At 43.1% G+C, this 24638-nt stretch overlaps 1 protein-coding gene and 1 long non-coding RNA gene across 2 annotated transcripts in view; one reads left to right on the top strand and one right to left on the bottom strand.

The window, feature by feature from the left end:
• The window catches only part of KIF18A (kinesin family member 18A), a 70936-nt gene that overhangs the window by 29244 nt on the left and 17054 nt on the right, over positions 1-24638 (bottom strand). The window contains exons 8-13 of the mRNA XM_020790405.3: positions 23073-23147; positions 22743-22846; positions 15167-15329; positions 10663-10827; positions 9608-9729; positions 6673-6911 (exon numbers count right to left, since the gene is read on the bottom strand). Of these exons, the coding sequence (XP_020646064.3) occupies positions 6673-6911; positions 9608-9729; positions 10663-10827; positions 15167-15329; positions 22743-22846; positions 23073-23147 (868 nt within the window). The remainder of the gene's footprint in view (positions 1-6672; positions 6912-9607; positions 9730-10662; positions 10828-15166; positions 15330-22742; positions 22847-23072; positions 23148-24638) is intronic.
• Positions 15428-23183, top strand: LOC144585791 (uncharacterized). Its single transcript, XR_013540346.1, has 2 exons — positions 15428-19613; positions 20595-23183. It is a non-coding gene; the product is annotated as an uncharacterized LOC144585791 (long non-coding RNA).

The following is a 24638-nucleotide window of genomic DNA, read 5'->3' as shown; positions in this document are numbered from 1 at the left end:
AAAAGACAAAAGCCTATCTCACAGCAATAAATACTGCACTCCCAAGCCAACTACACCAGAGCACAGGTTGCTGTCCTCTGAAGATGCCGGCCACAGAGACTGGCGAAACGTCAGGAAGAACAACCTTCAGAACATGGCCAAAGAGCCCGAAAAACCCAGAACAACCAATACAGGGAAATAAATTGCCTGAACTGATGCATGTTAGGTGCGCGCATGGAGATGTTAAGCCATATGGAGTAGTGGTGGAACAGAGATCGGAGATCAAAAGAAAGAGCGGGAAGCAGGCCTAGTCCCCAGGTTGGGCAGGGAGATGTTACTAGGTAGAGACTGGCCCCGCATAGAACAATTAACTCAAACTATTGTTGAGGCCCACAACGAGGAAGTAGAGGATGGCACCTTAGGAGAAGAAACACTGAACGTATCCAGGAACCAGTTAAGGAGCTGGCAGCAGGACGATGAGAGCTGAAATTTGAGTCTAGGCGGTTTCCGAGGGAACCACCTGCAAAGGGGAGACAAAGTTTGAACTAAGAGGTGGCATGCTATATTGAGTGACACTGATAGAAAGAGGGGAAGAAAACCAACTAATAATACCAGAAAGACTAAGATGAATGGTCCTGAAACTGGCCCATGACATACCGGTTGCAGTACAAAGCCGCCTAGAGTGGTCCTGACACGACCAGATAGGCGGGATATAAATTAAATAAATAAATAAATAAATAAAAACACATTGGCGCGAGTGCAACAGAGATTCTTCTGGCCATGCATGGGCAAAGACATTGAGGACTATTGCTGCTTGTGACTGGAGTGCCAGCTGACCCAAACAAAACCTCAACCAGGGGGAGAACTGATATGGCAGGGGCCATATGAAATACAGTGGTGCCTTGACTTATGAACAGCCCTAGTAGCGAACATTTCAGGTTATGAACCCAATCTCATCTTGCGAATGCAGATCGAGTTACGAACCCAAAAGGTAGGGAGAAAGGGCGGGATATTCAAATTTCCTGCCCTTCCTCCCTGCCTTTGGAGCTTTGAAAGGGCTTCCTCTGACATCGGAGGAAGCCCTTTGAAACCTCCAAAGCCAAAAAAGCAGGGAGAAAGGGTGAGAAATTTAAATTTCCTGCCCTTCCTCCCTGCCTTTGGAGCTTTCAAAGGGTTTCCTCCGATGTCGAGGGAAAGCCCTTTGAGAGTTCCGAAGTTGCCGATCGCGGTGGCGGGGACCCCCAGGGAGGTCTCCCATGGTGGTGTGCAAGTCCTGGGAGACCTCCCTGGGGGTCCCCTCCGCTGCAATCGGTGCCTTTGGAGGTTTCACAGTGCTTTCCCCGACATCGAAGGAAGCCCTTTGAAAGCTCCAAAGGTAGGGAGGAAGGGCAGGAGCCACCAAAGCTCACCCAGCACTGGGAGGCTAGAGATGGCCGGGAGCTTAGCCGCTCACCCCCGGCTGTGGCGGAGGCAGCGGAGTACCAGGAGGCTGGAACTGGCCGGGTGCTTGGCCGCTCGCCCCCAGCCGCGTGGAGGCAGCGGAGCACTGGCAGGCTTCGGACTGATAAGTCCTAAAACTTTTCTGTGTGGGTTTTGGAGGGTGGGTTTGGACTGGGGGGGGTTATGTTTCTGTGGTTTTGTGTGTGAGAGAGTTTTTGCAGTCCCAACATGAGACTTGCTCTTTTTATTTTTATTTTGGAATTTTTAGAAATGCTGGAATGGATTAATTCTGTTCCCATGCATTTCAATGGGAAATGGTACTTCAACTTACAAACTTTTTGAGGTACGAACTTCCTTCCAGGATGGATTAAGTTTGTAAGTCGAGGGCCCACTGTAACTTGGAAAATAAGTGAAGAGGACTACGTATGAGGTGAATATGGAGGATAAGAAAAAGAAATTACAAGTGCTATATGTGAACTTACTGAAGCTCTGAGTAGATAGAGAGGCCCTATTCAGGGACTGTGGAGATATGGAACTAGGGTCAGAAGCCGCCTTGAGTGAACCTGAACAGAACTGCCTAGTGGTTGTTGACAATAGGATAGGTCAGCAACAACTGGATCAAATCCGGAGGTTAGAAAAAGAATTCCCAGCTGTGTTCTCTACCAAACCTGGGTACATCCACAGAGAGGAACACTGTATTGAAACGCTTCCAGGGGTAGTGGTGAGGAGAACAGGGAGGACATGGCCCCGACAACTAGCTCAGGTCATTGAGAAAGAGGTAAATGAGATGTTGAAGCTGGGGGTCAGCAAACCATCAAAACAGTTGTGGCGCAGCTACCCAATGGTTGTGCCTAAACTGGATGGGTCTACAGTGGGGTCTCTACTTAAGAACTTAATCCGTATTGGAAGGTGGTTCTCAAGTTGAAAAGTTCTTATGTTGAATCTGCATTTCCCATAGGAATGCATTGAAAACCATTTAATCTGTATCTGCTCTTTTCCGTCCATAGAAACTACAGTGGAACCTCTACTTAAGAACTTAATCCGTTTTGGAATGGTGTTCTTAAGTTGAAATATTCTTAAGTTGAAGCAAAATTTCCCATAGGAATGGACTGAAAACCAATTAATCAGTTCTGGCTGTTTTTTTGTTATGTAGAGGTGCGTTCGTACATTGAAGCATTAGTTCCCATAGGAACTAATGCAAAGCTGGTTAATACGTACTCTACCACTAGGGGGAGAATTTTTTTTAAACCTAAGATCACCTAAGGTTAAAAAAAGAGCAGGAAAGGTTTTTTTTTCCTGTTCTTATCTTGGATTTCTGTTCTCAAGTAGAAGCAAAATTTAGCAAATGGAGCTGTTCTTAAGTTGGATTGTTCTTAAGTAGGGACGTTCTTAAGTAGAGACCCCATTGTATAAGGTTCTGTATAGATTATCAAAAAGTGAATATGGTCTCCAAATTCGATGCTTACCCTATGCCGAAGGTGGGAGACCTACTGGATAAGCTGGGGGGGTGGGTGGGATCCAGATAACTCTTGTCAATAGATCTGATGAAAGTTTACTGGCAGATACCTTTAAGAAGTCAGAAGGAGAAAACCACCTTTTCCACACCTGTTGGCCTTTTCCAATTCTCCAAAATGCCTTTCGGGATTCATGGGGCAGCTGCAACATTCTAATGCCTCATGGACAAGGTGCTGACCCCTGTGCAAGATTGTGCTGCAGCATACATTGATGACATCATTATATATAGTTTATCTTGGGAGGAACATGTGGCACACTTGCACATGGTGCTGACCGAATTGAGGAGAGCCAGATTGACAGCGAACCCCAAGAAGTGTAAAATAGCCCACCCCAAAGTAGAATGCCTGGGGTTTAGAGCAGGTAATGGAGAAATGCAACCTCAAGAGGAAAAGGTCACAAAGATAACCCGGTGGTAATGTCCCCGTACCAAGAGGGAGGTACAACAGTTCCCAGGGTTAGTTGGGTACTATCATCAATTTGTGCCCCAGTTTTCCACCTTGGCAGCCCCTCTAACGCACCTCACTAAAAAGAGAGCATTGCAGTGGGTACAATGGGGGGAACCACAAGAGAAGGTGTTCCAGACCCTTAAATCAATTTTGTGTGAGCTCCCCACCAGGTTTGCCCCAGATTTCCGTTTACCATTTGTCCTGTTCACTGCTACTTCCAACCTAGGTCTGGGGGCAGTGTTATCTCAGATGCGTAACGGAGTACAATATCCAGTTCTATATCTGAGTAATAAGTTAACGCCCATAGAGAGAAAATATGCAGTCACTGAAAAGGAAGCCCTTGCCAGCCGGTGGGTGACCCATGCTCTCAGGTATTACTTGCTGGGTGCCCCTTTTACGATAGTGATGGACCACACTCCCCTCCAGTGGTTAGCTCAGATGAAGAATACCAATCCCTGTCTCACACGTTGGTACCTTGCACTCCAACCCTTTGCTTTCATTGTACAGTACAGGAAAGGCAAGGAGCATGGCAATGTGGATTATTTCTCTCGGCAGGGTCCCTGGGCGATGAGTGAGGCGGAGTGGACGGCCCTCTCAGATGGGGGGGATATGTAAGATCAGAGGTGAGAGCAAGGTTCCTCTCACAGGAGTGCCATCCCTCCCGCCTACTGCTGATAAAGAGAGTCAAACCCCACCAATTCCCCCACCCAGACACTTGAAAACTGCCTACCTTAGGAGGACCTGAGAAAACACCTCCCTCGCTATCTAACAAAGCTGAGCTGATTTTCTCCTCTAGCCCATACATTTCCAAAATTACTTCACAGCACTGTGCTTCTATGGTGGTAAGTGTGGGAAAGCACCCCAAAAACAGATGGGGTGACTGCAAAAGGACACAGGAAGAGATCCTATGGCCTGTTGGGCCCCTCCGCATGAAAAGCATTTGCTGTACCACTCACAGGCCCTCCCTTGGAATCACAGCAAAAATTGTAATGGAAACATTCCCACTTCCAATGGAAAAAGATCAGAAGCAGTACAGTGGTTACTTAACGAGCGCACCGTTTAACGATGAATCTGCATAGCGACGCGTTTTTTGCGATCGCTAATACGATCGCATTGCAATGTTTTAATAGGCAAAATATCGCATTGCAATGTTTTGGGAACAGCTGATCGGCGGTTCCAAAATGGCCGCCGGGTGCAGAAAATGGCCGCCCACATTTACCGGGTGGCGAAAATGGCAGCCGGATGGAGGATTCCCTGCATAGCGGTGAGTTTTTCCCCAATAGGAACGCATTAAACAGAGTTTAATGCGTTCCTATGGGTTCCCCCCCGCATAGCGACGAATCCGGATAGCGACGTAAATCCTGGAACGGATTGACGTCACTATGCGGGGCACCACTGGTTGAAAGGTTCCTTACTGCAGCTGACGACTCAGCCTGTTTGGAAAATAGATACTTTAGTCCAACAGTAAATCAGAGAGACCTTACAAACCCTGTACAATCACTACTGTGGAAACTTCACATGACAAATGATCACTGCACCCAACTGGCAGTGTAAAGCTAACATACAGCTATAATCCACCAGGTGCATAATGGGGAATCTTCCTTGCCATTCCAAAACAGCTCAAAGCTCTGAGCCATCATACCTCAAACAGCATGTAAACTCCTCCATACAGGGGTCTCCATATGATTATCTGGACTAGGTTTTGCACTAGCATTTCTCTGTTCCTTTGATGATAGGTTCACTTCAATGCCTGCCTTAGAACTGACATGTCTGTCAGCTCATGCCAATGCTGAATTCACAACTGCTATATAAGATACAGATCTGTATATGGAGATAGACCTAAGATGAGGATGCACCTCGTTTCCTTTTTTTTTGCTAGCTCACACCTTAGTTATCATACCTGAGATCAGTGAAGAAATGCATTCAAGTATACAACGAAGAGGAGTAACATTCTTTCTGGCAGCTGTTACAACTTTCAAGAAAATGCATTGTAAAGTTAGCAAGGGAAAATGCTATCCCCACTCCTCCAACAGAAGTATGTTCCCCCAGCTAATGTAGGGATGTTTGTTGCTACTCTATTGTGCTTTTTACTCTCATTTGGGGGTGGGGGGGGAGAGGTATGTCTACCATCAATATTCAGGCCCCCAAATCCTGTCTGGACCTCAAGGTCAACAAGTCAAAATCTTTCAGGTAAGAAGCTATTTCTCCAGCTATTGTTACTGATGCGGACTTTCACAGTCTTCCTCTCCTTATTATTCCTGTCAACCTACTCTCATCTTCTCCTGGCTCCAACAGATTTGCCTGGGCACAGCAGGCCTTTTGACCATGAGGAGCTTACAGTCCTTGTTTACGTGGAAGTTGTGAGAAAGCACTGAGCAAGTCTCTTTCCCCCCAAACCATCTTTGCAAACTCTGGGAATGTGGGAGAATGAAAGCAGGGGAAAACTGCTAGAAAAGTCTTACTAGATAGAGGTGAAATGAAAAGGCCAAAGAAAATACATAGCCCCCTAAGATAATGACTCTCCTCCTTGCCAGGTTTATGTCAAAGTGTATAAGAAATGTTGATCAACCCTACCCTCGCACCACACTCTGAACGGTTCAGATAGCCCTTGTCACCCTATCCTGTGATTTAGAATCCTAAGGGGATTCTCTTTGAAAATTGAAAAGGCATCTCATTTCAGACAGCTCAAGAGCAAGCCTAGAGATGATTATGAGAAGAGATTTCCTTAGCCCTCCCATCCTATAGGCCAATAAGCTTCTCTCTCTGAAAAGGCCTTTTCTACCAGGACAGATTAATTGGGAAAGGCAGGAGAGAGTGGAAACCCACCTCAGTAACAGTAGCTGGATAAGCAGAATCTAAACATCTTTGGTTTGTTCATCTCATGAACCCAAGAACAGAGTACTTACTGTGGAAATGCAGCAGAATGAGGAGACGGAACCCTGATACTGTATAATAATCTCACCAGCCCATGGGGTATTTTCAGTCCCTGGCAGGACAGTCATTTCCAGACAAATTTAAGCACCTTTTCATGAAATATAAACAGCTAAAACAGGCTTCCTGACCAGGATTTATACAGGTGTTTTGATTTACAACCTTCATAATTGCGGACTATTTGGCTATGCTGGCTGGGGCTGAGGGGAGGCATAAGGTAAAAATATCAGAGGACCCAGATTGGGGAAAGCTGAGCTAGTACATGGATTCTTCTTTTCTACAGGCCATGTACAAAGCCTGAAGAAGTTACTTCTAAAACTTCACAAATCTCCTAGCTAGCAAAAGGCAAATATCTACTTACGGCAAGGAGTATTCTTGTGGCTCACAAGTTGTGGAAAGGCTACGATGGCAGACATCATAGGCTGATCATTTTCCTTGACCTCTTCTTCATCCATTTGGTCGGCCCAAACAACAGTTTTCTCTCTGTGAAGCAGCTGTTCAAATTCCCGGAAGTCATCCTCAATGTCACCTTTTGCTAACCCTGCGTTTTTCAAAGCCACATACTGCTTTCTTAGAACTGGAAGTGAAGCACTTAGGATTCTGTAAGGAAAAAGAAGGGTCGTAGCAACAAGTGTATATGCAGGTGTTGTGCAGGTTTTATTAAACAAACGAAGTCCACAGCCCCCATGTAAAAGATTTAGACACTCATGGGAAACTAGAAGGCAAAGAATACAAATAATTTCGCCATCAGGACTTTTAACAAACGACAAGTGCCTCATCCAAATAAGGCATAGTAAACTAATCACAAGAAATATAGGCAAAGTGCAGTGGGCAGAAACCTGTTAGAAAATGAGGAGAGTAATGGCCCTAAGTGTAGTGCTCAGCTCAGTGTGTTGCAGGTTAGTAAATGTGTTGTTGAAAGCAATGGGGCTTATCCACATGCATTTTCATTTCTTTTTACTATGCTTTTATTATGCGCTTTTCCGTGTAATTTGTCTAGTACCTTTTATCTTTTATTCGGATGTTGTTAATTACCCTTTTTCCTATATTATTATTGTTTATCCTGTTGGTAAACCGCCCAGAGTGGCCTTGGCAGTCCGATGAGTGGTATAAAAATCAAATAAATATGAGGATAGTGACAATCCCCTTGCACAAATGTCAGAGAAAGAATCATCATGTGCAATGGGCTTTTACATGTAAGATAGAAAAAGGCTCTGCCCATGATGTGTTCACGAAGAAAGGTTTTCCGTTCAGGCAGTGTTTCTACTTGAGCCCCGCCCAAGTCTCATGGCTGCTCTTCCAGTGCAATAGTTTGTATATCCTCCATCAGAACAGATTGTAATTCTTTTTTTTTAAATGGCAAATCCTATTTCAACTTTCTCTTGGTCAGAATATATACAAGCAGCTTTGTTCCTTCTGCAAGTTGCAAACTGTGAATCTTACCCTTAAGATAATGTGACCTCTACTGTAATTGTTGGACCAACATATGGTTATAAAGACATTTTACACAAATGGGATTAGGGATTGGAATACAGGGAATTTCTATTCTTCCTCTTGCCTTCCCATAACTTCCAAATTTTTGTCCAAAAGGCTGGAAGATCATTTGAAGTGTGTGTGTGTGTGTGTGTGTGTCAGAGAGAGAGAGAGAGAGAGAGAGAGAGAGAGAGAGAGAGCTGTAAAAATTGTATCGATACATAAAACAGCTACCCTTTCAGGATGCCCCAATGGGTAACAGCTGCACCCCTACCCAGAGAAAAAAAATATTTAACAACAGTGGCTCATGCATTGCTAATCTCTAAAATAGACTACAGTGGACCCTTGACTTACAAAAGTTACTATTTATGAAAATTTCAAGGTATGAAAAGCTCAGGCTTTGGTTCCTATACCTGCTGCCCTCTGCCTCCCGTCCCTGCGGGGACAGGAGGCAGAGAGTGGTGGGAGCAGCTCTGGAAGCCCAGGAAGCCGAAAGCCACTCCGCGCCCGGGGACGGGAGACAGAGGGCAGCGGAGGGGGTCTTGAAGCCCGGGAAGCCGAAAGCTGGCAGCGGGCTCAGAGCAGCTTCCAGGGCTTCCAAAGATGCACCCACTGCCCTCTGCCTCCTGTCCCTGCGGGGACGGGAGGCAGAGGGCAGTGGGGACAGAAGGCAGCGGGCAGAGCTTTGGAATCCTGGGATTTTTTTTCTTTGGCTGGAACGGATTAAATGGTTTTCAATGCATTCCTATGGGAAATGGACCCTTGACCTACGGACTTTTTGACCCGCGGCCACTGTTCCAATACGGATTAATTCCGTAAGTCGAGGGTGCACTGTACTGTAATATTCACTATGTAGGGCTGCCCTTGAAGTTGCTATGGAAACTTCAGCAAAATGCAGTGTAGACTAATCACAGGTACTGATATAAACACATATCCCCAGTCTTGGCACACCTTCATTGGCTCCCTGTTAGTTTCCATGCTAAATTCAAGGTGCTAGTCATGACTTATAAGAGCCCTTAACAATTTAGGACCTCGATATTTGTTGGAAGGGCTCTATGACAATATTGCTACTCATCCCACTTGCTTCTCCCAGTCCATGACGCTAAAATGGTGACACATAAGGAGGCCAAAAGTGTTCAGCTTTAAGAACTGTGCTTTTTTGGTTGTGGCTCCTCTTCTTTGGAACAAGCTTCCAACAGATTTGTCAAGTGCATTCCCTAACAGTTTTTTTAGAAATTAGTAAAACCAGTATTATTTAAATCTGCCTTTTATTGGTGGTTTTGCTACCCGAGATATTCAAATCTATTTTAATTTGTTTAATCCTCTTTAAAGATGGGGTTTAGCTAGGGACAGGGTTTTATATTTTTATGGCATTTATTGGAAAGTATTTTATTTATTGTAAGTGATTTTAATGCATTGTGAACCTCCCCCTCCAGGGAGTGTGTGCTAGAGATGGGCACAACTTGTGGTTCTGTAGTTCAGCCACACAGCTGTTCCATGGATGCTCCGGCTTCCCAGCCAGGCTTCCTCTGGTGGGCGCCCACTAAGAGGCAGCGGCGTGGCTTCCCAACCCCACGTCCTATGGGGAAGAGGAGGGTAAAAGTTGCAGGAGTTACCATAGCAATGTTCTGAAGAATGTACAATTGCCTACTCATTTTTTTTTGTGGAGAATATAAAAAGGAAAAACAAACATCTTGTTTTTGTTTCAGGTTTTACGTGTAAATGTACTCCACAGATGTCATGTAAAATTAGCACCACTGCAATACATCAAAAATAGCCATACATCAGAAAGATCTTCAACATTCTTTCCAACAAGCACTTACTTTTCTGTCTGTTTATGTTGCTGTTCTTGAAGGGATACTAGAGTCCTCATGTATTCAATCTGAGTTTTTAGATCCTTAACTTCTAATTTCAAATGATAGCACTGCAGATCTCTAGAAAGCTCCTTGAAAAGAGAGTTGATTTTAAGTTAGACTTGTATATAGCTCAACCCAGAATTCACAGGAAAACCACTACTTTGGAAGTAACTATATAGCCCATATACTTCTATAGTGGATGCTCTCGTGTTACAATCCTGAATGCAAAAGAAAAACATTGATAATTTCTGCTTTCCACCACAAACTAAGGGTCCAAGTGTATTGCCCCCTCCTCCCCTGCCACACTGTTAGGTGGTAGAAATCAATATTCCACTCAGACTTAAAAGTATGTGTGAGAGGACCTGGCAAATCTGTGTGCACTTGAATTATGAGAAATAAATTAGTAAGAATTCCACGTAAGGGATCTCGTACTTAGACCAGGATTTTGCTGAATCCCTTTCAATACAGGAGCCCCTCATGTGCATCTGTAGATACCTGTATAATGAACACCCTTGGGATACTTGTCATGTGATGTACAGCTTTGCTATGGAGATAGGGGGAACTATCCCACACTGCTTTAGAAACTCCTCCCTACACATTCATTGAACACATGGGGGCTTTTTGGGAGAGTCGTATCTTCTCCATCACTGTGAGCAGAAAATTAAAGAACATCTCACTACCATGGTGGAATAAAGTATGTTCAGTCATGTCTCACATTTGGTTGCCTTGGTCCAAGCTGAACATCTAATGCTAGGGTGGGCAAGCTCAACAGTGATAAGGACAATTTTTTTGCCAGCTCTCTGAGGACCACACTCTCAAAGGAATGGAACTAAAGGGAAGGTGTACGTCTAAAGAGATTGAACCAATGTGTTTGTTAATGGAAAAACTGGTGTAAACAAAACAAGTTTTAAGCCCCCTTAGTGAACATTTTTGGAGGAGGTGAGGAGGTGCCGCTTGAAGCACATGTGTTGCCCACATCTGATTGAATACATTTCCCAGGAACAAAAGGTAAAGAAGTTTACCTGAGGAATATGGCCATCTTGACCTAAAAGACGCATTTCATTTTCTACCCGATGCAACCAACTAGTATTGTCCTCGAAGCATTTAATCTCTGCCTCTTTTTTCTTCTCCATATGCAAACGGCGTGTTTTCAGTAAAGCAAGACGGTGATCATGTTTGCCAGTGGCCTACAAAAAGAGAAACTTAACTTTGGAACCCAGATTAAAAACCAAGTACAGAACTAGGCAATATGACAAATATACGGTTACCACTTAGAGCATGACCTGGCTGTTCAGCCTTTCTTGCAGCCTCCCATAAAACCATGTGCTGTCAAGTCAATTCTGACTTATGGTGACCCTTTTCAGGGTTTTCCATATAGAGTACTGAGAGAAGTGATCTACCATTCCCTTCTTCTGGGGGCACCCTGGAACTGTGCAGGCTGGATCTTCTCCTAAGAGGCACAGTGGGGAATTGAACTTCCATCCTCTGGCTCTGCCCCCAGGTACCCAAACCACCGAGGTATCCAGCCAGCTAATAAAACACCAAACAAAACATATAATAGCTTCATGTTGCTTCTCCACCCACAATACCCAGAGCTGCTACAAGTTTCAAAATCAAAGACCATCTCAGCATGATGTCACAATATTCCACATTGTCATTTTAAAAGGCAGATATAAGGATGGAAGAACTGGGCTGCTGCACTGAGGAGCTGTCAGCCAGCTGGTTCAGCCCATAGCCTCCAAAAGCATTAATAATAGGATTAAACATTCAGGTATAGGCCTGAATTGGAATGGCTAGATGGATGCATGGTCTGCATATAGACTCCTTCCCCCACCTCTACCCACCCCCATAAGCTGCCTTTGGAAAACATCGCCCCAAATTGCTCTTTGAACTCTAAGTTCAAGATGCAGCTTAGCTATTAAGAACGAATAGATCACGGCACAGGTACTTTATTTCCCTTCATTTTAGTTTTTTTTAAATGTGGTAAATTAGTAGTATGGGCGGGGGGGGGGGGAACAGCACAGCTACCCTTCAGTTTTGGAAGGCTATCACTATACGTTATTCAAAACAGATGTTTGAGAAGGGCTAAAACACAACATTATTTTACAGCTGGACTTCAAAGATAAGTTATTAATGGTTAATAACTTTATAGGAATATATATCTGAACTACTTGAACTTCACTGTAGGTACGAAGTAATACACAAACAATGACATACAATTAAAAATCAGGAGTAGAAAGGGCATAAGAAAAAAATCCACAAATTCAGGAGAAAAAAACCTCTCCTCCCTTCCCCCCCCCATTCCCCACCCCCATGGTAAAATTTCTCATAGTTACTGAAAAGCTCCTCTGAAATAAGTTGCTGAGGTGACCGAGACATTTGGAACATGACTTTTAGCCAGCTGTTCTTTTCTTTTAACCCCCCCCCCCCTTTTTTGAGGGTGTCCCCTTGCAGTGGTCCCTTGACTCAATGATGGGCTGCCCAATTGAACAGGTGGACAAGATCCTGCATTATAAACCATGACATGGAAAAGGAAATTCTGGAAACTACGACTGGTCTGACACTTGCTGAAATTTGCCTCCTCCATGCAACCATTAAGAGTGCACCCCTCTCCTCCTCTTTATGTGCCGCCCTAATTAAGGAGCTCATCCATCGTCCTGCCCAAGAGGCAGAAATAGCAGTGGTGAGAAGGAAGAATGCTCAGGAGGCGGGTTTGGTGCCACCAGGTTATACTGGTAGGAGGGCCAAAGGCGTAAGAAACAGTGCTGAGAGTGAGCTGAGAGTCAGGCTCTGAGGGGAAGATAGAATCAAAAGATTCAGCCATTATAGTTACCTGGTTTTATTAACACCTTTGGAGGGCTCGGAATGAAAAGATATCTGGAGAGCTACTGCATGTGAAGAGCTATTTATATGTACAGTTCCTGTCCGCTGGTAGAGGGATGCATTTGCATGCAAGAGATGATAGTGATGAGAAACTGAATAGCCATTAGAACTATATAGGGCAGGGACAGGAACAGAATAAGTGGCTGTTATGGAACTTTGAAAGAGGCAGAGAAAATGGATACTGATTGGCCTCAAGCTGTCCTCCCATTCAAATTGCCTGAAAGCCTTGGTATTAGTTCATCTTCTGACCCCCATTGTAAATACTGCTGCTAAATGTCAGATTGGCAAAGGAGAAGTCCCGATCTGTACAGGACCTGCTCCTGAAACAGCATGTTGACCTGGCTTGTATTACAAAAAGTGTTTATCTGAAAGCGCGGAGGCCAGGACAGAATAGAGATTCTGTTGATATAGTGCTCACTTCACAGTTAATCAGTTTCTCTTTCTGAGCCAGTCTTGGAGGTGGTGTTGGAATCCTCCTAGCTTGTGCTGGGGGATGTCAACATCCATGCCAAGGCCACCTTTTCAGGAGCAGCTGAGGACTTCATGTCCTCCATGACAACCCCAGGTCTGTGCTAGGTGGTATTTGGCCCCACTGGTACAGCAGGACACATGAATGGACCTGTTTTTTTGTCAGGTAGGATGGCTATGATCTGGGTGTGTGTGTGTGTGTGTGTGTGTGTGTGTGTGTGTGTGTGTGTGTGTGTGTGTGTGTGTGTGTGTGTGTGTGTGTGTGTGTGTGTGTGTGTGTGTGTGTGTGTGTGTGTGTGTGTGTGTGTGTGTGTGTGTGTGTGTCTGTCTGTCTGTCTGTCTGTCTGTCTGTCTGTCTGTCTGTCTGTCTGTCTGTCTGTCTGTCTATGACAATGCTCCATCCCTGGAGATTCAAGAATCTGTATGATTTCCTGTTGGCTCTTGGGGAAGATTCTACTGTGACAAGGGTGGAAATCATGGAATACATCAATTCATACCAGTGTTAGAGCCCCCTGGAAGGCCTTCTCTGTGATGTCAGCAAATTTCTGCTACCATTGCATCTATCCAGAGTTGTCGACCAGAGCTATCTCAAGTGTCAAGGTCCTATCACAGTCTGGCTCACAAGGTCAACACATAAACAACTCAAGAGCCCACTGTGAAGAATTTGCACAAGACTGTGGAGAGAGTTGCTTGGACCTGCTCCAGGCTGAACGTTTTCATTGACACTGAGACTGTGAATGTAACTTGACTGTCCGGTGATAATGGATGGGTTTTAATTTCTACTACATGTGGAGGTGGAGAGGATGCTTGGAGAGGCAAGAATGAACACATGCATGTTGAACCCTTGCTGTGTTTGGTTCATAACAGCAGCAAGTGGGACCACTTGTGTGGATAAGATTTCTTAACACCAGTCTTCAGATTTTCTGTTGATCTGATACAAGCGAAGAAATGACAGACAGAATAAGTCTAGATTTCCTCTACCAGCATGTTGTTAAAATCAGGCACTGTAATGCTTGAAGAGACTGAAGAAAAGGCACAGGATGGTAAGACACTCAGAGACCACTGGTAATGGCACGGGTAAAAAATCTTGTAAATAAGTAACTAACTAAATGAATAAATAAGACTAGAAAGCTCTCCTGCCCCTGTGATGGATTCTGATTTTTTTTTTAAATGGACACATTCCATCAACACATTTGAAAACATGAATGAAAATTGTTGCTAGCTATTTGCATTTTGGCAATTTGTGAGCTTGATCCAGACTCACTGCCATTTTAGTGCATGTTCAAGTAGCTATGTGAAGTGACCCTATGTGCACTGGACTGTCTGAATATGCTTGCAGCCAAAGGGTGTGGATAGCGCATGTGCTACTATTGGGGCTGGAGAAGGGATATGATTAGCAAGACCCTGCAGTCCTTTCACACAAGCTTTCTATATGAGAACCTGCTTGGTCTTAAGCCCCTCAGATCTCTAATAACACTTCAATTGACATTATTACTATCAATAATGGGTCAGAACCATGCAATTTGTGTCCGATACTGGATTTAGCAGAATTGTTAAATGTGGTAGGAACGATAATAAAAGTGCTACCTTATTTTTCCGTGTATAAAATGACACTTTCCCTAAAATAATTAGAGGAAAAATTGAGGGTCATTTTATACACGGAAGGAGGCAGTCGCACACGCGCTTGGGCGCCTCTTGCTGCCGCATTGCCTCTTCCAGAGCTCACAGCTTGTCCCTTCCGGTGGCCAAGGCAGCAGGAGATGGAGGCAAAGGAGCATTCACATGCGCTCAGGTGCCTCTTGCTGCTGCCTCCCCTGCCCGCCTGATCACCACCTCCAGTGGGACTGACAGGGCTCAGCAGGAGGCAGAGGCAAATGAGCACTCTTGCGTGCTCAGGAGCCTCTTCCTGCTGCCGCCGCCGGATCACCTTCTCCAGCGATCATCTCCTTAGGGCAGTGGACAAGGTGGCCATGAGCTAGAGGTGAGCCCCGACAATTGCACTGGAGGAGGTGATCAGGCGGCCAGTGGAGGGAGGCAGCAGGAGCAGGAGACAGAGGTGGAGGAGCAGTTGCCCATTAACTGCTCCTCCACCTCCATCAAGGGTCAAAATTAAGGGGTTGGTTTATACACTGGAGGGTCGTATACACGGATGAATACAGTATATGTACTACTTACCTTCTCCAGTTTCCCTGGAGAGCAAATCATTTCAATTTGTTCATGGCAATGCTTCTGATAATTGGTTTTAAGAGCATTTTCTTTAAGTTGCAATTCCAGCTTCAGGAATTCTTCCCTGATTTCCTCACGATTGGTAAATATACACTTCAACACTTCCTTAAATCTGCTCCGTTTTAAATACAAGTTTTAAAAAGGACATAATTATATGAACATCATTAATGAAAACATACCTTTGATAGCAGTTTCAGTATTTTAAAAAAGTCAAAGTTAAAATATTAACAATTCATTCAGATATTTAGTGACATATACAGAAAACTAGAACAGCTATAATCAGACAAAAACTTATTCATTAAGGAAACAAATATTACAGTGCATTGTTACGACTTTCTTGACAGAATAGTTAATGTTTCCCATTTTATCTATACCAAGGCTGAAGGTACATTTTCAAAATTCAAAAATCTTAGGCTTGCTGATAAAAGCTCATCTGTTGTGATCTAAGTAGTATGAGGAAAGGACTATATCAGAGCTTCCTTAGGTCGACACTTCCAAGACAGCATGCCACCGATTAAAATGTGTTAATTTGTAATACGTTTCTCAGGACTCTCTATCCCATTGTTAATCTTCAGGAAAGAGGTTGTGATAACCAGAAGCTATATGGTATTTGCTTAAAACACTGCTTATGCAGAGCACAGATAGGAACATGACTTCTGTGGACAGCTCCAGCTGTATCCAGAAAGTGCCCTTCTGATAATCCATCATTTTTCATTTACTTTGTAAACCTTTACATAAAATAAAGTGGCTGATAGGACTCCAGTCTTCTGCCATCATCATTCTCCTGAATGTCTCTGTGCCCAATGAGGACTGAGAAGCATCCTTAAGAATTCAAGATAGCAGGTGGCTTGAGGCAACCCATTTTCTTGAAGCCCTCTGGGACACACAGAAGAAAAGATAGAGAAAACAGAAAAACAAGTGGACTCCACTGCCAGTGGTTGATTCAGCCGGGACCACTTCCAGAGGAGAGTACACATGTCACACAAAAACTTTTAGGGGGTTACTAGCCATTCAACTCTACCGTTTATCCTTTCCACCCAGAAAAAGCCAGAAATTTAAAAATCATTCTTCTCTTTTTCTGCTCCTTGTAATGTGGATATACGGGTAAAAGATAATAATGCCAAAAAGGCAGTTTTGGAGAATGTGATGAAACCCCAGCTTAAGCACTGGGATTGAGCAAGTCATTTCCTGACCTAAAGTGGATTTAAGATGCAGCAGAATCATTTTCATAGCTTCCTCCTTAAGTTCTCCCACACCCCTGACAGAAGATTTAAAAAACAAACAAAAAATACTATTGAGTAACAGATAAGGAGGCAGGTTTCCTAATTTTGGGGATGGGGCTACTGTTCCTGATGTGAGAACAGCAATAACTACAGCTTTAAGAGATGGATAGGGAATGTGCTGGCTAAAGTTAATGGCAGTGGCAATCCAACAACACTTGGAAGGTTACAGGTTTCTTACTACTGCTCTAAGTGCTGGATAGCTCAGTGGTTTAGGTCTCTGTGGAGCTGGAGGTTGGGAGTTCGATTCTCCACTGTGAACTTAATGATCCATTGTGTCCCTTCCAGCTCTGCAGTTCTAAGATGATGACAGTGATGATTAAAGATTCAAAACACCGCTTTGAGAGCATGAACATTTTATTTTAAAAATGCAGGAGTTGTCAATATTATCAAAATTCCATTTCATGCATTTTAATTGTTTTGCCTTCCTTTTGCTGCGTTCAGGAGAAAGGTTAAAGACTTTTTAAGTGGCGTATTAATGTACTGGCTACCATGGGAAAGTGTTATTATAAAAACTCTGATATTTCACATGGTAATTAGTGCCTCAATCTTTCTCTTGGGCTCATCTATATATGAAGTTTAATAAACCCTAATCTGTTTATTATACAGAAAAAGGTGATAAAAAGTTGGTTCGTTGTAAACACAGTTCTGTTTAACATGATTTCCCAGCTCATTTTTTAAACCTGTATTCCTTTGCTCATTGATCTTGCCTTGAATAGTGAAAGCATTCTCAAATTCCTGCTTTGAAACAGCACTAATTTCCATCTAAAAGAAACAACTGAAACAATGATCTGGTCTAATACAAAACCTGTGCTCTTATGGTTTTTTCTTTTCAAACTGCATGGAATGTATTCTCACATTCTCACTGACCAATACTTCCCAGGTCCTGGATAGAAATGCAGGTCTAGCATTCTGACATCATTATAGGTGCCAAGAGCTTCCAAATGGTAAATGCTGGACATGCCCACGAGTGTGTCTTCAATATTGCATGACCAGGCCATAAAGCATTCTGTAGGTCACTGCTGACAGGATATAGCAGTAATTATTATTATTTTTAACAGCTGAACAGTTGATCGAGTTTCTTGAATCAGGGCCATATTTGACAGACTACTAGTAAGCAGTATGAACTTGCTCTGTATCAAATTTGGAGAAGTTTGGACCTATATTTTTTTAAAAAGGTTCCTACCCCTATGAAATCATTTTGCTTTGTTTTCTTTTCTTTTTGACAGGATGTATGGTACCTAATGCTGAAATTATTTTTCAACTACCTGCCGCTGATTTCTGAAAATAAAATCCTTCCCTTTACATACATTTTTTTCACTTGGGGCTGATCTGCCCTGTCATTTAGGAAATATATGGTCCTAATGAGGTGAATGGAGCTTACTTCTGAGCAAGATGGCAGATTATGACTGCAGTGTTACCACAGGACTACGTGTCTCTAAATCTGGTTAGACTTGCTATGTACGCAGGATTCCCTCTTGTGTTCACTACCATTGACAAACAGATATACTGTAAAGCGAGGAAAAATCCCAGAACTTGAATCTTTCCCCTCCATTTTTAAACAATTTCCACTCAAATAGAATGAAATTGTCACGACTATTTTCTTAGCAAGTTATGTAGGAATTTAGGGTGTCTGTTTGACTTCATGTTGGTACCAAGGTTCCACCTCCAACAAGCTTCCTGAATTGCCATTATCTGTCCCATAAAAAGACCCATGAAGCAGCAAATAATGTCAACTACTGCCTTGCTCTCCTAACTAATACAGAAATGTATGAATCATCACAATACCATTTCAGATTGAAAAAGTAGTACAGTAGCAGCAGCTACCAAAGTCATGTTCTGCTGCTACTAACGACAGAAGTGCTTTTCATGGACATAGGAAGAGGTAAAAACTCCATTCTCTGAATCAAAAAAGTCCAGAAATAGAAATGTGAATTCAGAGCCACCTCTTTCCACACACACCAGCATTAACTTAAAGGGACAGTTCACATATATATATATATATATATATATGATCAATCCTCTAGCTGAATGAGTCTAATGATAATGCAGATGTCCATACTTCCACAGAGGATTTCTTCTAGGAATTCAGTTACTTTGTGCCCAAGCAATAAACATGTAGAGACCATGTAAAAAAAACCAACAACAATCCAACAGTGATGACAATTACTTTGCATCTTGGTGAGAACAGGTTAACGAATGAGAAAAGGAGCCAGGTTCTGGGATTTTTCCTGCTGATACTGATGTCATCAATGTCCAGACTGGTGTTTGCTATGTAAAGGTTGGCAGCTGTTTTCCTACCAGTGACATGGGCATGGTATGGGAAGGCAACGTGGAACCACTTCCTAGTACTGTACTGTGAATTAGAAATACAGGAGTATCCCCACATTCCTAAGAAAAAGGTGTTTTTTTTTTAAGGACTGGGTGTAAAACAAAATTTATTTATTTATTTATTTCAGTGGTCATTACGACCACTCTAGGTGACTTACAAAAACAACAGGCAGCTGTATTTTTAACCCTTCTATTGCCTTTGTTTAATCTCTGGTGATTCAAAAAACCCCAGGAAAGCTTGCAAACCTTGAAAGAGAAAATCTGTTGAAGCTACTTATTTGCTCCTCATGTCTAAGTGCAGCTATTAATCTCTTCCCGCTCTATGAATACTAAGAGCCCTTTACATGCTGAATGCATTTCTATCAGCCTTCTCCTCAAAAGAGATTAATAAAGAAAATTAAAATAACAAAAGGCAAAATGTAAAAAGAGGACCAGCAAAGCAGAACAGTGCATTGAGAATAAAAGAATCATTTAAAACTATTGCTATCATAGTTTAAAAGCATTTGAGGATCAGAAGCTTTAATAAAAAGGGGAGGCCTGTGAGGAGGAACCACTACCCAACAGAAAAAAGGATTGTGAGCGGTCCCCTCCAGCACTCACAACAGAGGAATAGGAGTCAACCTATATGCTGATACCAGAAGTGGCCCAACTGAGAGTAGAGGAGAAAAAGAGTGGGAAAGAGCAAGAGGAGAGTGAGAAAGGGGAGGAGCCAATAGTTGAGGGATATGTGGTAACAGGGGCTGAGGAGAAGGAGGAAGGAGAAAGAGCTAGACTGGGAGACTAAGGTAGAAATTTATTTATTTATTTATTTATTTATTTATTTATTTATTTATTTATTTATTTGATTTATACCCCGCCTATCTGGTCCAAAAGGACCACTCTAGGCGGCTAACAACCATAAAAATAATATAAAACAACGAAAACAGACAATTCTAAAAGAAGAAGGCACTACATTAAATCATATAATACACAAAACAAAAAACAAAAACAAAAAAGAGGAGTCAAGAGGAGTATGATGGAAAGGCCTGCCGGAACAACCATGTCTTCAATTGCTTCTTGAAGACACCCAGCGAGGGAAACCTACGGATCACAGGAGGTAAGTTGTTCCAGAGGCGAGGAGCCACCGCCGAGAAGGCGGTGAAAAAGGAAAGGAGGTGAAGGAAGAAGACATTTCTCTAGGATGGGGTTGGTTAGAAACGGAAGACTCCTGGACAGGAAAGCATGTTAAAAACAAACTGCCCATAGAGGAAATAGAAAGGAGACAGCAATATTGCAACGTGAGACCTGAGGGGAGTAAGATAGTGAAAGAGGGAGAAGAGCCAAAAAGGCAAAGAAAGGAAGGATTGACAGTGCCGCTGGGATAGGGTTGCCAGATGTCAGGCAAAAGGAGGACATGTCCTCCTTTTTAGCCTAATGTCCTCTGTCAGGCAGGCAAAGATAAAAACCTTTAAAATGTCAGTCTTGTATATTTTATGTTATAATTTTAGATGGGAGGCGGCTAGGTGGAAGGACCCCCTTCCCCCGGCTTTCCCCACCCCCACCTGCCCGCCCACCCCCCACCCACGGTATTTTGAAAAAAAGCCTCCATTGAATTTATTTTTAATTTTTAACATGACTATTTCTTGGTCGGTTCACTAAGAGACATTTATTGGCAGCTATTGTAATAAAATTGTATCGATTGTGGGTTTAATCTAGAATGATTCAAATAAAACATTCAATATGTCCTCCTTTGTCCTCCTTTTTGTCTTTATATGTCCTCCTTTTAGTAACCGTGTATCTGGCAACCCTACGCTGGGAGGAGGAGAACCAGTGGAATGGGCAGTATGTGTCTATCCCAAGAAGGAAGATCAATGGAAGAAGCGGGCCAAACCGGTGATGATGTCACACCCAGAAATGCCCATGCGGGGAGAGTGGGCTCAGCACCCCTGTTGCAGTACCATATGTCCCAGTCTGAGAAGGTCCATGAGAAAACCCACAGATCGCTAACGTTTTAGAGTGAACCCCCGATGGTGAACTCTCTTGTGATGCCCGAGTTAAGGGACTGTTATGTTGAATGCAGAGAAACTGAGGCACCCATTGGTCTAAATGAAGTTGTTGTTCATGGTTCTCTGGTGTTTGAAAATAAATGTTTATGAAGAAGGCTGGTCTCCACTTTTTGGGAACAAAAAGGGGAATGGAGTTTTCCCAAAGCTGAACCCACTCACAAGGCCTTAACAGCAGGTTTAAAAAAGAATAAGGATGGCAATAAAGATGTTTGAGCCATCTATGAGAGGGAGGGCCATAGCCTCTCTGGTCTAAAATGTGGGGACAGATGGACATGCAAAAAGACCTCCTTACATTTATTTTAATTAGTGGGCAAGTTCATATGGGAGAAGACAGTCCTTTGCATTTCCTGATTCCAAGGGCTGAAGGGCTTTATAGACCACCACCAGCAGCATTTTGAATTGGCACTAAGAAACAAACCAGAAGCCAAAGTGTTTCAAAGTGGTCGCAATGACCAGATAGGCGGGGTATGTATAAATAAATAAATAAATAAATAAATAAACAAACAAACAAACAAACAAACAAACAAACAAAAAAAACAGGAACATGCTTTCATCAGGACTCTCCTGTTAATAATTTTGCCACCACATTTTGGATGAGCTAAAGTTCCTACACATTATACAAAAGGCAGCCCCATGTTCAGTGCTCCGCATAATCCAGTCACAAGAAAACAAAATCAGCTGTCACCATGGCAAAATCTGCAGATCTCAAACAGACCTGTACTAATTTAACTTGGACAAAGGGACAGTGAACTATACTGAGACCACAAGACCCTCTACAAACCTGCATTTTCCAGAGAAATACTAAACCTTTATCTTAACAAATCTGTGGAAGTAAGAGCTAGAAATGCAAGACTTTGTGCTGATACTATTCATCACCCAAGTTAAATAACTGGATATATCTCAACTAGCTATGCTACCTGGGGTATTTTTATCAAAACATTTTAGCAAGACACACAAACATTTTCATATGTATCACCTATTTACCAACTAAAATAACTGGATAGATTATGCCTCAATCACCACACTGGTTGGAGAATCCTGGGAGTCACTGGCAAAAGGAGTTACATTTTTATCCTTTGAGTACCTGACTGAATACTCGGGTAGAAAGGGGAAAGAGACCAGCACAAAGTGCTGGACTGGGTTTAACTCTAGTGATACTGAATGCATTTACTGACTGTGGAATACTTTTCACCTGAGAATGAATTTCATGACCAACGCCTTCCTTTATGCATGATAGTGAATCCTCTTGCAGCATAACAGTTATGTACTCAGTATTTATTTAATTCCATTACCAATAGGGAACCCAAGGTGCTTGCATTGGTTTTGCAAATAATGGGACTACTCCATAGTAGTGTCAGAATGTGAATAGGTGTAAGAAATGTCCGGGAAAAGTAAGACACATGGATCAGACCTGAGCCTAGCTAGGGGGAGGTACTGAGGTATCTACACAAGTAGAATCATAGAACTGTAGAGCTGAAAAGGATATCTAAGTTCATCTAGACGAGCCCTTTGCCAGTAAAGGAAATCCATAGCTAAAGCGTTATTAACAGTTGGCCATTGAACCTCTGTTTAAAAAACACAAATGAAGGAGAGTTCACCACTTTCTGAGGCAGTTTGTTCACTGTGTTGCATCTTTTACTGTCAGAAACTTCTTCCCGAGTCAAAATTTACTTTGTTTGCAATTTTTACCCGTTGGTTCAGCTTCTACTCTTGGAGCCACAGAAAACAAACTAGTCTTACATTCCATGGAACAGCTCTTCAATTATTTCAAGACAGCTACCACCGCTATCACACCTATCAGTCTCTCTTCACCAGGCTAAAATTACACATTGCCCATTGTACAACAAATTATAAAAAGTAAGTTTTTACCTCGGTATCTCCACCTGTTGTTGATTTGTAAATACAGCTTTCTCATGACTGCTGGGGACAGAAACATTTTCATATGCTTTCAGCTTCTCCTTCAGCATTGTAATCTGAAATATGGCAACATTTTTTTATAAAAGTGGGAGGACTTGGCTTTGCATGTCAACTTTCATTTTCTATGTGCATCTTTAAACAGCTTTAAAAATGTTTTGCATTACATTTAATACAATGTGGAAGCATCAGGTTCTCACCAAATTTGGTTGATAGCAATTAGCACCCTTGGCTTAAATTGTTATACATCATATGCATCCCCAGTAAACTTAGTAACTGACATACCTCTTTCTTTTGTTCTTCACAGATCTTCACATACAGACTTATATGGCTGTCCAGACTGACAACATTGCTCTTCAGCTGTGGAGAGATGAAGAAGCTCCAATTCAGAACAAATTTTAAAAAACCTGAACTTTTCTTTTCAAACCACATAAACTTCATCATATCAAACACTGGTAACAAAGACTTCAGAAAGGCAATGAGTAGCATTTATTTCTCTACTTACACTAAGCAGAACTCCTCACTCTTTCATCCTGAAAACAACCCCATGTATCCTTCAAAAAGTCTCTCTTTACTTGAAGAACTCTTAGAAAAGGCTTTGGATGTGTGACAGCGAAAATTTACTTTAATGAAGAACATACCATATTTTTCGCTCCATAAGACGCAGTTCCCTCCCCCCCAAAAAAAAGTGGAGAGAAAAGTGTGTGCGTCTTATAGAGCAAATACTGCCCTTGGCCTCATCACTACCTTCCCAGGCCTCTGGAGGCCTCAGAAGGCCCCACCCCACCCCCACCGACACCCTCAGAGGCTTCCCTGGCTTAGAAAGCACCTGGCCGCTTCTCCTTCCTCCTCCTTCCGCACACCAGGTCCATGGAGCTCCTCCGACCTGCGCGCCCCACCCAGGGTGTTCGGTGGCACTTACTCATGAGTAGACTCGTGCCTCCTGCAGCACTTAGTCATGAGTAGACCCACACCTTTTGCAGCCCTTACTCATGAGCAAACCCACACCTTTGGCAACCCTTACTCATGAGCAAACCCACACCTTTGGCAACCCTTACTCATGAATAAACCCACACCTTCAACCCCACCAACAACCTCCTACCTTAATCACGGCTGCTGAGGTCTTTTGGTCTCAGAGCCATGCATGTAGAAATGGAGACTGCCTGCCCTCTGCAAAGATAGTGGCTGTGGCTTCATTCAGGGTTGGAAAGCTGCAGCTGCCATCTTTGCAAAGGGCAGCCTGGATTCCCTTAAGACAGGCCAAGGGAATCCAGGCTGCCCTTTGCAAAGATGGCAGCTGCAGCTTCCTTACCCTAAAGGAAGCTGCAGCCACCATCTTTGCAAAGGGCAGCCACTTTCCCTTTTTACACTCCATGGCTCCGAGGCCAGAAGACATCAGCAGCGGCAATTAAGATTATGGTGGTGGGGGGACAGGATCCCCGCGGTGCCTTCTGAGGCCTCCGGAGGCTTGGGAAGGCAGAGATGGCGAAGGGACCCCCAGAAGGCTTCAGACCGGTAAGGTGCTTTTTACTTTGAAAAAAAAAATGTTCTGTGTGGGTTTTGGAGGGTAGGTTTGGGCTGTGGGGGTATGTTTCTATGTTGCTTTGTTTTTTGGTGAGTTTTTTTTTTTTTTTTTTTTTTGCTGTCCCAGCGTGGGACTTGCATTATTTATTTAATTGCCCACCCCTGACACAGAGGAATATTTTTTCCCTGTTTTCCTCTTCTAAAAATTATGTGCGTCTTATAATCAGGTGTGTCTTATGGAGTGAAAAATACGGTATATAACGACACACTGAAACTATCCATAACTGAGCAACAGTAAGATCACGTTCTAGGACTCAGAGTGCCTCT

This window comes from Pogona vitticeps, chromosome 1, assembly GCF_051106095.1.
Source record: "Pogona vitticeps strain Pit_001003342236 chromosome 1, PviZW2.1, whole genome shotgun sequence".
Lineage (NCBI taxonomy): Eukaryota > Metazoa > Chordata > Lepidosauria > Squamata > Agamidae > Pogona > Pogona vitticeps.
This window is presented reverse-complemented; position numbering and strand designations above follow the sequence as displayed.